The sequence below is a fragment of the Meles meles genome, chromosome 9 (assembly GCF_922984935.1).
Source record: "Meles meles chromosome 9, mMelMel3.1 paternal haplotype, whole genome shotgun sequence".
Taxonomy (NCBI): domain Eukaryota; kingdom Metazoa; phylum Chordata; class Mammalia; order Carnivora; family Mustelidae; genus Meles; species Meles meles.
Window position 1 is genome coordinate 82,139,251 of NC_060074.1, and position 12,889 is coordinate 82,152,139.

General features: G+C 34.0%; 1 protein-coding gene across 1 annotated transcript in view; it reads left to right on the forward strand.

Annotated features, from left to right (window-relative positions):
- The window catches only part of ITGAV (integrin subunit alpha V), a 102,148-nt gene that overhangs the window by 46,755 nt on the left and 42,504 nt on the right, over positions 1-12,889 (forward strand). The window contains exons 5-10 of the mRNA XM_046018569.1: positions 2,496-2,557; positions 5,090-5,135; positions 8,299-8,424; positions 10,209-10,253; positions 11,068-11,111; positions 11,199-11,255. Of these exons, the coding sequence (XP_045874525.1) occupies positions 2,496-2,557; positions 5,090-5,135; positions 8,299-8,424; positions 10,209-10,253; positions 11,068-11,111; positions 11,199-11,255 (380 nt within the window). The remainder of the gene's footprint in view (positions 1-2,495; positions 2,558-5,089; positions 5,136-8,298; positions 8,425-10,208; positions 10,254-11,067; positions 11,112-11,198; positions 11,256-12,889) is intronic.

Below are 12,889 nucleotides of genomic sequence, written 5' to 3' on the forward strand. Positions count from 1 at the left end.
TTCACCCTTGTTAAAACACCGATTTGGATAACAGACTTTAGAGGTACAGTTTTTGTATTTTGTATTTTCTTGATGCTTCATTAAATTATGTAGCCAATGACTGATTTTACATGCCAAGTTTGAACGGCTGCATTGTTAGTTGATAACTTGCCTTGTTTTGGTAGTTTGTGGGGCTTTTTGTTTGCTTTTGTTTTTAGCATGACTTGTGTGGACACCCTGGGCATGAAACTTCTCTGTCTGTAAAAAATTTCTTTATTTCTAAGTATGTTTGCTTTTGGCTTTTCTTAACTATCTATGGCCTAATGGCTTTACACAATAGGCCAGGTGTCTCTCTAAAAGTTCCAGAGCCACAAATCCTGTAACTTAAATACTTTCAATTCCATGGTCAGGCTGTGTCCTTTGTTCCTTCCGCTTTCTGATGACATTATTTGTACGTAGATTTTTCTGTTTTGAAAGCTAGTTGCCTTTTCTTTCCCCTTGATTGTTACTCAGGAAATTCTAAGTACATTGTTGATTTGAGATAGTGCAGGTTAATGGTGTGGACACACTGGGCTCAGATCCCTGCTCTCTCATTTACTAACTAGCTGGCTGACTCTGGTCAAGTTACTTAATTTCTGTAAGCCTTCATTCCCTTATCTATAAATTGTGAATAATAATAGTATCTCTCATAGAATTGCATAAGATTTTAAAAGATAATGCCTTGGAAAATACTTTATTTAGTACAGTATGTGGCTTGGGGAATGGGCTTAATAAACATTAGCTGCTCTTACTATCATAATCAATAATATTATTTATCATGCTGTCAGGCTTGACGAATGGGAGAAATATTATTCATCTGTCAGAATGAAAACAAAAGCCTTCACTGAAATAGCTTGTGGTTAGCATAAAATTCTTTACATTGCCTTAAACACTCAGTTTAATACGTACCTGTTAAGAAAATTTAAAGGATGATCATGTTTTCTAGCTGGACATTCTGGGAAACCAAATAAGGCAGATAAATATACAGTATGATAATCAAAAAGGGATGTCTTTATAAATGGCCTGAAATAGTTCCCCTGAATACAACTTGAATAAAGGAAATAAATGGCTGACTTGAGGTCAGAGCAGGATTCCTTAGTATGATTCACTAGATACTGGAAACCCCAGCCCACATTTTCCCATTCCCTCTTGGTTAGAAAAATTTACATTGGGGTAGCATTACACTCTTGAGGCTATTTTCTAAAACAAATCTAAATTTAGTTATTAAGTGTATAATCATGGGGCAGTTCCCAGGTTTTTAAAATGTATTCAAAATTTTTGATGGGAATATTTGACAAAAATTTTTGGAAGTTGTCCTTTCAGTTGTACTGAAAATAGATATTTTTGGTTTCTGTGTTTGGGTGGGAAATTTAGTAAATACTATATAGCATAATGATTTACGTATTGTAACATTGACTAGAAGAATTCCTTGATAATGAAAGAGTAGTGTTTTCATTGTTCCTTGTTATCCTCAAAATAAAACAAGGGAGAGTCTTCAGGTTCATCCTAACCTGTATTCTAGGTACAGTATTACTTATGATTAGAGTTAATTTGAATGAATTGGCTAATTGTCCAGAAATGGTACCCTTTTGTGAAAACTACCAGATAAAAGGTAACTACAAAAGAGTCTTAACTAGTGAGTCTGTTATCTTCTGGAAAATAATTGAAAGTGTCATGTTTAAAGGTGTTCTTGTTCATTGGACTGCAGTTCTAAATAGGTTGTGAAGATAGTTTCATATTTTGTTCTTTACTGTACATTAAGTTAGGGCCTGGCTTTCTCCCCATATTCCAAGCTACGGTTTTAATAGTTTTTTTTATTGTTGTTGGCTACAAAATGTATGTGTGGTGAGTATGTATTAGGAATGTATGTATTCTCTTTACCAGTATTCACAATAGATTTGTGAAGACCATAGGCTAGCCACTGTAGGGTAATAATAGGAATTTAGGATTGGAGTTTTTAACTCATAGAACACAACTCATCTTTGTTTTATGAATTCAAAACAGTGGTTCATAGCCAGTAATTTTTTAAAAAATGGAATGAGATAAAATAGAAAATGTCAGAATATATTGTACATGGGAATATTGATACCGTTTTGTGAAATTTTGTCTTATTGATGTATCTAGAATATACACATATAACATGTAAATATTGGGTTTTATGGGTTATGATATATAATCTTGCTGTAGGTTGTAGTTAAAAATAAGTTTTAAATCTCCCATTTTAGGTGATGTTTCTGTTTCCTGGTGACTGTTCCAGGTACTTTGATCTCTCTTGCCATTTCTGAGAAAATGGTGCTGATAAAAATGGATACTAACTTTTTCAGAATGTGATAATAGCTCATTAAGTGCTTGAGTGAATGAACATTCCCAATTCATGGTACATTGTCTTATGGTTATAGTGATAGAGATTTCTCTCATGTTTTGTTTTATGTTATTTGTTTTTGGGTTTGTGTATATTTCTAATCTTTTTATTTTAGAAAATATTGATGCTGATGGACAGGGATTTTGTCAAGGAGGATTCAGCATTGATTTTACCAAAGTAAGTTCTTACTTTAAGACTAAATGAGATTCAGATCTATCTCATTATCTAAACCATTGTTAAAAATTAATTGCTTAATACTTCAGCTTCTCTATAACTATTACAAGATTTATGAAAATAGCTAATAAAAATGACCTATGTATTTTGATATTCTTTGCCTTATATTATTCTCTCCCTAACAGATGTTGCTTATTTGAAATAGACATCAGAATGGGAATGGAGGACAGTAGAAAATCTCCTCAGGAATGCAGATAACTATTATGACAATATTAAAATTTCCAGTTAGATAAATTTATATAATATTAAAGTTTTTCCTGTTTGACTGAAATTGGGTTTTCACAAAATCTTGTCAGTAGGAGCTCTGTTACAAAATTGTAGTTTTGTTGCATAAAATCTGAGAAATATGCATGTTTACCATCTATTATGTGCCTATAGGCACCAAGTAAAGTTGGACAACTTAATTACTGTAAAAAATCTCATATGTGTGGCTCTATGTATTTTTCACTAAGCTAGTATGCTCTCCAGAGTTGATAGTTTTTATCTGTTTTCCTAAAATAACAGTTCAGTGTATGTTTTCAAAGGAAAATCTTCTGGAGTATTTTTCTTTCTATCACTTTCTTTTGTGTATGTGGGGGTTTTTTTGGGGGGGCTGGGATATATGAAAATTTTGAATATCAGATTGAGAATATTAATTACACCTAGAGAAATCTTAAGTATATTGATTTAAAGTAGAGCATCCTTAGAAAGCTCAATATGGCTTTCTTAGAAAATGCCTTAAATTTATTAAAACAATAGAAACTACCTAATTATGTAATTCAGAAAATTAATAAAGCTTTTTCTTATATTTTGAAATTTGTATTTTATCTTTACTAAAAATTTTTTTTTCTAGACTAGGACTATAATTATAGTTAACTTTCTTTACTACCTAATTGATTTAAATCACTCAGTTTGAGATTCATAATTCAAAATATACTTGTAATTACTAAAAATTCAAAATTTGAGGAAGCAAAACAAGAAGTATATTAATAAATACTAGCTTTAAACTTTGATGAAATATTTTCAAATAGACGTTGATTCAAAAAAAAGTCCATGTTTTCTATACCTATGCCCATGCAACTGTAACCCCAGAAATAGTCTCATACCATGAATATTCGTTGCTAAATTAACTGTTTGCTTTCTTCAACCCATTTCTGAAAAGTATCTCTTTTTTTTTTTTTTAAAGATTTTTTTTTTATTTATTTGATAGAGAGAGATCTCAAATAGGCAGAGAGGCAGGCAGAGAGAGAGGAGGAAGCAGGCTCCCCACTAAGCAGGGAGCCCAATGTGGGGCTCAATCCCAGGACCCTGAGATCATGACCTGAGCCAAAGGCAGAGGCTTAACCCATTGAGCCACCCAGGCACCCCTGAAAAGTATCTTTTTGAAGTAGACAATTTAGAAGTATCTTTTTCATAGCCAGGGCAGGAAATTGTCTGTTGAAATCTTAGGACTATATGTATATTTGGAGGGGAAAACTGTTTTCTCTCCAGTTGGAAGAAATATCAAAATATGCTCAAACAGTAAACACAGTTTCCTTGAAATACTTACAGTTTGTTATAGATACATGAAATGCTAGTCAAGTGTAATTTGTATATATTAATATACCCTGAAAAATTTACCTTCCAACTTCATTTCTGTGTAGATCTGCAGGATGAAAAATAATTTTTCCTTAGCCAAAGAATTTTTTTTTAAAGATTTTTATTTATTTGTTGGACAGAGATCACAGATAGCAGAGAGGCAGGCAGAGAAAGCAAGGGAAGCAGGCTCCCTGCTGAGCAGAGAGCCTGATGCGGGGCTCAATCCTAGGACCCTGGGATCATGACCTGAGCCGAAGGCAGAGGGTTTTTTGTTTTTGTTTTTGTTTTGTTTTGTTTTGTTTTGTTTTTTAAAGATTTTATTTATTTCACAGACAGAGATCACAAGTAGGCAGAGAGGCAGGCAGAGAGAGACGGAGAAGCAGGCTCCCTGCCAAGCAGAGAGCCCAATGCGGAACTCCATCCCAGGACCCTGGGATCATGACCTGAGCCGAAGGCAGAGGCCTTAACCCACTGAACCACCCAGGTGCCCCTAGCCAAAGAATTTTTAATTATTTGTGTAGTCACAAATGTAATAGACAGAATCAGTGACTTTTTGTCTTTATTGTAACTCAGAAATGTTTTGCAGTAGTACTTCATAACAAGTATAGGAAGCAGCCAGATCTATAGAATCCATGTGTGTATTTGTGTATTTTCAGATATTGAATCATTATAACTATTTTTTGATTTGTATTGTATTTTAATGTATTTTAGCAAAGGGGCAATGAAAATTTACTGAGAATGAGTTAGAGGAGTTTGAGATTTATGATTTTGTTATATGTATATATATGTATATAGCTTTTATATATATTAAATGTTAGATGTGTATGCATATATAGCTCTTATGTGTATTACATTGCTTTCAGTTTTCAAACTGCCTGTTTTTAAATATGTGTCTTTTTGTTGTTTGATTTAATCTAGGCTGATAGAGTACTTCTTGGTGGTCCTGGTAGCTTTTATTGGCAAGGTAGGTTAATATTTTTTTAAATTACTCAGCAATGATTATAAATACTTTCTTGGCTTATATGCCTGAGATTTTTCAAATTATTTTAAAGGAAGAAATTGAAAAATACAATTTAAATGTATAATCACTATCTGTTATACAGTATTTTTTTAAAAAGGACCGTAGTATCCTATATATAGTATGATATATAGAAAATAAAATATATGGCATATTGTAATATATTTATATATATTCCTAGGAGAAAATAAACAATGTTTTTAAAGTAAATAATAAAGCAAATCTATAAAGTAATTTAAAACAATTTATTTTTGTTGTTTGTGGCTTATGCTTCTTCATCTCTGTACTCCAGAGGCTATGATGTAAGCATTAGGAAGTGCGGAACTGATCTGTGACGGGCAAATTTTGGCATTCTGAAAGCTCATGGTTTTAAAGTATTTTGAATTTGCTCATTAGAATATTTAAGTGGTTATTTTCTCATTAATTACTGACATCAAGAGTGATTTCTTTGTGTGTGGGGAGTTTTTGAAATAGTGGATCTTATTAAGTTTCAAAAGAGTAATTAAACTGGCATCAGTATAAATATAAAACACTTGCTTCAGTCATTTTGAGAGGCCTAGTAAAATTGCCATTTGGACAGATGCATAACACATCATTATTTGTTGACAATTTCAAAACAGGTAACTAAATTTGCTTACTTGCTTTACTAGTTTCATTTATCATTAGGTACACACAGATATTTATTTAGTTCATATATTCACATGTTTGCTTTCTGCTAAGAAGTGCTGTTTACAAGGTCAGAATTTTTGTTTTTTGGCATTCTGATATTTAAACATTACCAGTATTTGGAAGAAATCTGTGACTACATTAATGTGCAAATACTTTCTTCCGAATTTTACTTCTGTATTTGACACTATGGTTTCCTGACTTGCTTTTTTGTAGGAAAATCCATGCTTGCTTTTGCTTCATAGAAAAGGAAACTAAAGGAAGAGATTTACTGAAGAAAAATAGTAAAGAAAGAAAATAAGGGATGAGAAATGGGAATAAGTAAAAATAAAAAAATAAGTAAAAAGTTGAAAAGTTTGATGGCAAAGGAGAAAATGAAGAGAAAAATCAGGGAAAGATGGATCAACATACTCACTGAAGCAGAAAAATTTGAATTTCAGTGAATTTATACACCTATTGGAAAATGAAATGATGTAGGAAAACTGTTTTGGGTTTTACAGTTTAAAAATGAAAATGAAAATAGTTTAATTGCATAGGAGATTAAAATAGGAGATATTAGTGCTTTCTAGTAAGATGAAAAACATGGATTTTTTTTTTCTTCAGTGCTAATTATGTCATTCAGTGGAGGGGAGGGAGGTGTCTGCTGGGAATGCCTGGGAACCAACGATGATTCTGTGATTCTCAGTCAGGACCACTTGTTACCACTGCCTTTTTAGGAGACACACTGTGAACATGTTTTTGTGACTAGTTTTTTGTGTTTTTTTTTTAATTTTATTTATTTATTTGAAAGAGTGAGAGAGAGAGAGCACAAACAGGGGAAATGGCAGAGGGAGAGGGAGAAGCAGGGAGCCCAAGGCAAGGAGGCTGAGGCAGGGAGGCAGGATTTGATCCTAGGACTTTGGGATCTTGACCTGAGCCGAAGGTGAACACTTAACGGATGGAACTAGATGACTTGTTCTTGTAATACCTTTGAGTATTATACAGTGCCTATTTATTCCTATTTAAAAATTAGGACTGATACAGATAATTGACACTGTGTTGATTGGTATTTTATTATAAATGGTCTAGGATATGTCATTGAAAGATTCAGGGGCTGGACAGAGAATATTTTGTTCTAATAAGTTTAAAATCAGCAGGTTTTACTCTGAATTAATAAGTATGTCAGAATGAATTTTCCATAGATCTCAGAATTACCTGTGTACAAATAGACAAAATTACAGTGTTTTATTCAAAAGAGATAATAGCATTTTCCTGTGTTTTGTTTTTTTTTTAAAGATTTTACTTATTTATTTATTTGACAGAGAGAGAGAGAAAGAGAGATCACAAGTAGGCAGAGCAGCAGGCAGAGAGAGGGAATCAGGCTCCCCACTGAGCAGAGAGCCCGACGCAGGGCTCAATCCCAGGACTCTGAGATCATGACTTGAGACAAAAGCAGAGGCTTGACCCACTGAGCCACCCAGGCACCCCAGATGTGTTCTTGGATTCAAGGAATAGTTATTGAGTTCTTGCCATGTGCTAGGTACTGTTTAGGCACAGAGCATAAAGTAGTGACTCAAACAGGAAGTGTTCTTACCCTATAGACTACTCAACTTTTGTGACTGGACAGATTGGAACAGACTGATAAACATTAACTATGAATTTTTTTCCAAAACAACAGAAATGAAGAGATTATTTACTTCATGTATGGAGATGACATTTGATAAATTAGCCAACCTTTCTTAGGGTAGGGAACAATCTGATTTTTGTGTAGTGCTCTAGATTTCTTGTTGACCTGGTAACTTAAGGTTATGAAGAAAAGTGAACTTACCCATTCAGGCTTCTTAAAGGTATCCAGATAATTTGTGGGGGGAGGAAAAAAAACCAGTTGAACCAATTATTCTTACTGTAAAAGAAAAAGTAATTATTTAAATGGATTTTTATTTTTTATTTTTTTTAAAAGATTTTATTTATTTATTTGAGAGAGAGACAGTGAGAGAGAGCATGAGCGAGGAGAAGGTCAGAGAGAGAAGCAGACTCCCTGTGGAGCTGGGAGCCCGATACGGGACTTGATTCCAGGACTCCGGGATCATGACCTGAGCTGAAGGCAGTCGTCCAACCAACTGAGCCACCCAGGCGTCCCTTAAATGGATTTTTAAATTCTAATATTTGTTTGGGAAACAGCCCTTGATTTTATTATTCCAGTTCTTTAACATCAATTTTCTTTGTGAATTAAGACAAATCCTATATTCATAATTTTTGTTTACTAGCAGTGGCTAATTTTAAGAACTATCTTGAATAGAAGTAATTGTGACTTTAGAAATACTAGATTTCAGATCTAGTATTATGGAAAGTTATTTAAGGCTAAGAATTAGAAATACTCATCTCTAATGCTATGTGTGCAGGTGCCTTCTATCATCTGGATCATAAATTCCCATTAGGAACTTATTTTATATATATTTTTCAGGTCAGCTCATTTCAGATCAGGTGGCAGAAATCGTATCTAAATATGATCCCAAAGTTTACAGCATCAAATATAATAACCAGTTAGCAACTCGGACTGCTCAAGCTATTTTTGATGACAGTTATTTGGGTGAGTAAACTAAAATATGGATTCATTTTCTGGAGTTGCAGTGTTCCTTTTCCTGTATTCACATATGCTACTGTAAGCTGGAAAATCTTTTATGTTGAAATAGATTAAGATTTTTTTTTTTTTCAAATATAAAGAACAGGAACATAACAGTTTCAGATTGTTATTGAGTACTTAGGTTGTATTTCAGTAGTTGAAATTTAAGAGTGGTTATTTATACAATGATGAATAATAATAGATAACTTATTTATTTTTATTTTTTACTTTATTTTATTTTTTTGAGAGAAAGAGTGCATGAATGGGGAGTGGGTCAAGGCAGAAATAAAGAGAGAGAGTCTTAAACAGGCTCCAAGCCCAGCACAGAGCTTAACTTGGGGCTCAGTATGAATACGTTGAGATCATGACTTGAGCCAAAACCCAGAGTCAGCTGCTCAACCAACTGAGCCACCCAGGCACCCCAATAATAATAAATAAGTTTTAAAGTGTGCTTGCATATTCAAGGCATTGTTCTAAATGCTTCATCTGTATTAATTGACTTAATCTTTACAACAAATCTATAAAAGCATAGTGCTATTATTCCCATTTTGTAGGTAAAGAAACTAAGGCACAGAGGCAAAATAACTTGCCCAAAGTCACTCATTTAATAAATTGCTGTTCTAAGATTCAAACCCAGACAGTCTGACTCCTAGGCTTCTGTTTACTGTATTATTTGTGATGTTAAACTGTGGTTTTTAAGACTTACTAAGTTTTGTTACCTCCCTTTAAACGTCTCTTATTAAACCAAGTACATATGACGGAAGCTGTACTTTGCTGATTGAGGAAATCTATTATTTGTTTCTTCTTTAAGATGAATTACAGATTTACCATTTTAAAAAAATTGAGATATAATTGACTTGTAATATTATATTACTCTTAGGTATACAACATAATGAGTTGGTATTTTTATATATTGTGAAATAATCACAGTCAGTCTAGTTAACATTTATCACCACACACAGTTACGAATTTTTTTTTCTTGTAATGAGAACTTTTAAATTCTACTCTGTTACAACTTCCAATATACAATGCGGTATTATTAATTAAGTCACCATGTTCTCATTACATCTCATGACTTATTTATAAGCGGGTATTTGTACCTTTTGACCACCTTTATGCGTTTTGCCCATCTGTTACCTCCTGCCTCTGGCAATCTTAATCTTCTATCTCTTCTCCATATCTGTAAGAAATTTACTGTTCTTAACAGATTCCTTTGTAAAATTGGTAAGTCTTCTTTTTCTAATAGGGCTATACTATTTGAATGTTTAGCTATTTCCTTTAGATTCACTTACCATACACATATGAATCTTTTACCCCTAGAGACCAAAATATTACATTACTAAGGGAATTATTTTCACCCTTGACCAATGCAGGGCTTAGGTGCGTCAACCCCTGTGCAGTCACAAATCTGTGTGTAACTTTTGATTCCTCCAAAACCTAATGTTGTTGACTGCAAGCCTTAGCAATAACACAGTCAATTAACATTGTAGGAATATTGCATATTCCTACAGTAAAGTAAGCTAGAAAAAAGGAAAATGTTAAGAAAACCATAAGGAAAAGAACATACATTTACAGTACTGTATATATTTATTGAAAAAAAAACCCGTGTCTAAGTAGGTCTGTGCACGTTAAACTGCTTGTTCAGGAGTCTGTTCTACTTGAAAATATTTTCAAGGAAAGCCTACTCAGCAAGTATGCTGTAGGTAACTGTGTGTGCCCTGATGGTGTTTCTCATTTTGTTCCTCCTTTAGGTTATTCTGTGGCTGTCGGAGATTTTAATGGCGATGGCATAGATGGTATGATGCACTTAAGCTATATTTAATTCTTTTCTAAAGACATAGACTAAGCATCTGAAACAGGAGCCATTGAAAAACAGGTGCCATTGAAAAACCTCAGCAGTTAAAGAGTTTGAAAACATTGCTATATAATGTAACAAGAGAAATGAGGGAGATGTTAGTACGCGACTTGAGCTTGGTTTATATTAAACTTTCTCTAGCAGCTGCTGAACGTTGAGCCAGCAGGTTTCTGGGGGCCCCTGTGTCTTTCCCACCTGCTCCTTTCCAGCCCCTAACATTGTAGTTTATCTTCACCTTCTTCCTTCTTACTTTCAGTAGTTTGAGTCCTCTTGGAAGGGCTTAGTTTCTTCTTTCTGTAGATGTAATTTGTAACTTTCTGGGTTCTGTCTGTAAGATTGTTACCCCATCCTCTGTCCATCCATCTTCCTTCTGAGCTCAGTTTAGGAATCAGAGACTGCCTGGTTTTGACCATATTCCCGAGTCACTGCCACCTCTACCCTATTTCACTTTGTTCAGTATTATTTGTCATTATTGTAGATACAGCCTTCTTTTGTTCTTAGGCCACTTTATCTTAGCCATTCACACATGCATTTATTTGAGGGTTCTTAAGAATCTTTCTGTATTTTGTAAAGATTTGATTTTTGTAGTTAAAAAATACTATGGTCATTTATTCTGGAGTGCCAGTTTTTAAGATTTTAAAATTTGTTTTCTACTGAAATAATAAAACAGAACTTAAAGTTTTCTGATATATCCATTTCCTCCTGCAGTTTTCAGTATTGGTCTTGAAAGTGAGTAATCATGTTTTTCTTTTCAGACTTTGTTTCAGGTGTTCCAAGAGCAGCGAGGACTTTGGGAATGGTAGGAAAATTAAAAGGAATCTAAAAAAAAACTCTGGGTTATCTTATATTTTACTATATTTCATATGCTTTTGTTTTTCCTCCACAGGTTTATATTTATGATGGGAAAAACATGTCCTCCTTATACAATTTTACTGGTGAGCAGGTATGCTTTTAAAATGTTTTGTTCATTTAACATTTTAACATCAGCATTCCTAATGTGAAATTTTTCTCCATAACATCATAATGTTTTACATTGACTATATAATAAATATTGGTTTAATATTCAGTATTGTAAATATAAAGTAGGCTTTAAATAATTCACCTTTAACCAAAGTAATTTGTATAAGCAGAGCCTTTTGTAATTGCACATTATGGCTTGTTTTTTAAGGAAATACAGAAATTGCATGCATACATGCTGTATACACAAAACCAGAAAAACTTCCTTTTTCTTTGCTGATGTCATCAGATTCTCCCTTAAGAAGTGATCTGTGCCTTTTAATTTTATTTGATGCAAAACAAAGCCTGGCACAGACGTGTACATTATAGATATTATAAGTAAACTTCATATGTAGTACATGAAATAAAACATTCTTCAATTAAGGGCACCTGGGTGGCTCAGTGGGTTAAGCCTCTACTTTTGGCTCAGGTCATGATCTCAGGGTCCTGGGATCGAGCCCCACATTGAGTCCTGCTGAGCAGGGAGCCTGCTTCCCCCTCTCTCTGCCTGCCTCTGCCTACTTGTGATCCCTCTCTCTCTGTCAAATAAATAAATAAAATCTTAAAAAAAAATTCTTCAGTTAAAAAGTAGTACTTTTAATTATATAAGACTGATGAATCACTGACCTCTACCTCTGGAACTAATAATACATTATATGTTAATTAATTGAATTAAAAATATTTATAAAGTACGGTAAGGTACTAGACATTTTCTGCAGGTATGGGCATCTTATAACATTTTGATTGTATATCTCGGAGAATTAAATGACAAGTTAGGAATGACAAAGGGAAAATTAGTAGGTACAGGAAAAATATGTATCTCCCAGTTTGCAGATCCAGATGGGATTCAGGCCCACTTCTTGTTCAGTAGAGATTGTTGGTCTGTGTGAGAGGATTGAGAGAATAAGGAAGTAGACTCATGATCTCCAGAAACCTCATGTATGGCAGTCAGGGTTGGCACACAGCACAGAGTGGGCTGCAGCTGACGGCTGTTAGAGTTGGGACAAGGGTGGTTATCCTTTTGTGTGGCCGTGACTTCTTGACCTCCAGCAGTTTCTCCTGTTGGATGCCCATGTGTGTCTCTGGATCATGTTGTACACAGTCCACAATGCTTTCTTTATTCCTCCTGAGCTGTTTTGTGGTAGGGGGAAAATCAGGCTTTGCTTTAGGACAGAATTAGGCTCTAAATTCTCAGTCTTATTGCACTGGACAAGGTATATGCGACTGTAAATCTGGTGGATCATTTGTAAAAAGGGGGATACTCGTAACTTCCTTATGGGGTTGTAGTAATAATCAAATGAAAACCTTTCAGTCCTGGTGCTTAGGATAATACTGTCTCAGTAAATGCTCTGGTTTCTTTACACTTTCAAGCAGAGCACCCTGCAAGACTAGGACCCAAAAGTAATATTCTGTTAAAGTGCACTGCAGATACAATATACTTTATACACATGCTCTTATCTTGTAATTGAATGCAGACTGCCCCTTTCATTGTCTTCAGTTGCACTGAATCAACCCAAAATAGATAATGTAGGAATCTCCTGTATCATTCCCTCCTGATAGCTCCATTAATCAAATTTTGGA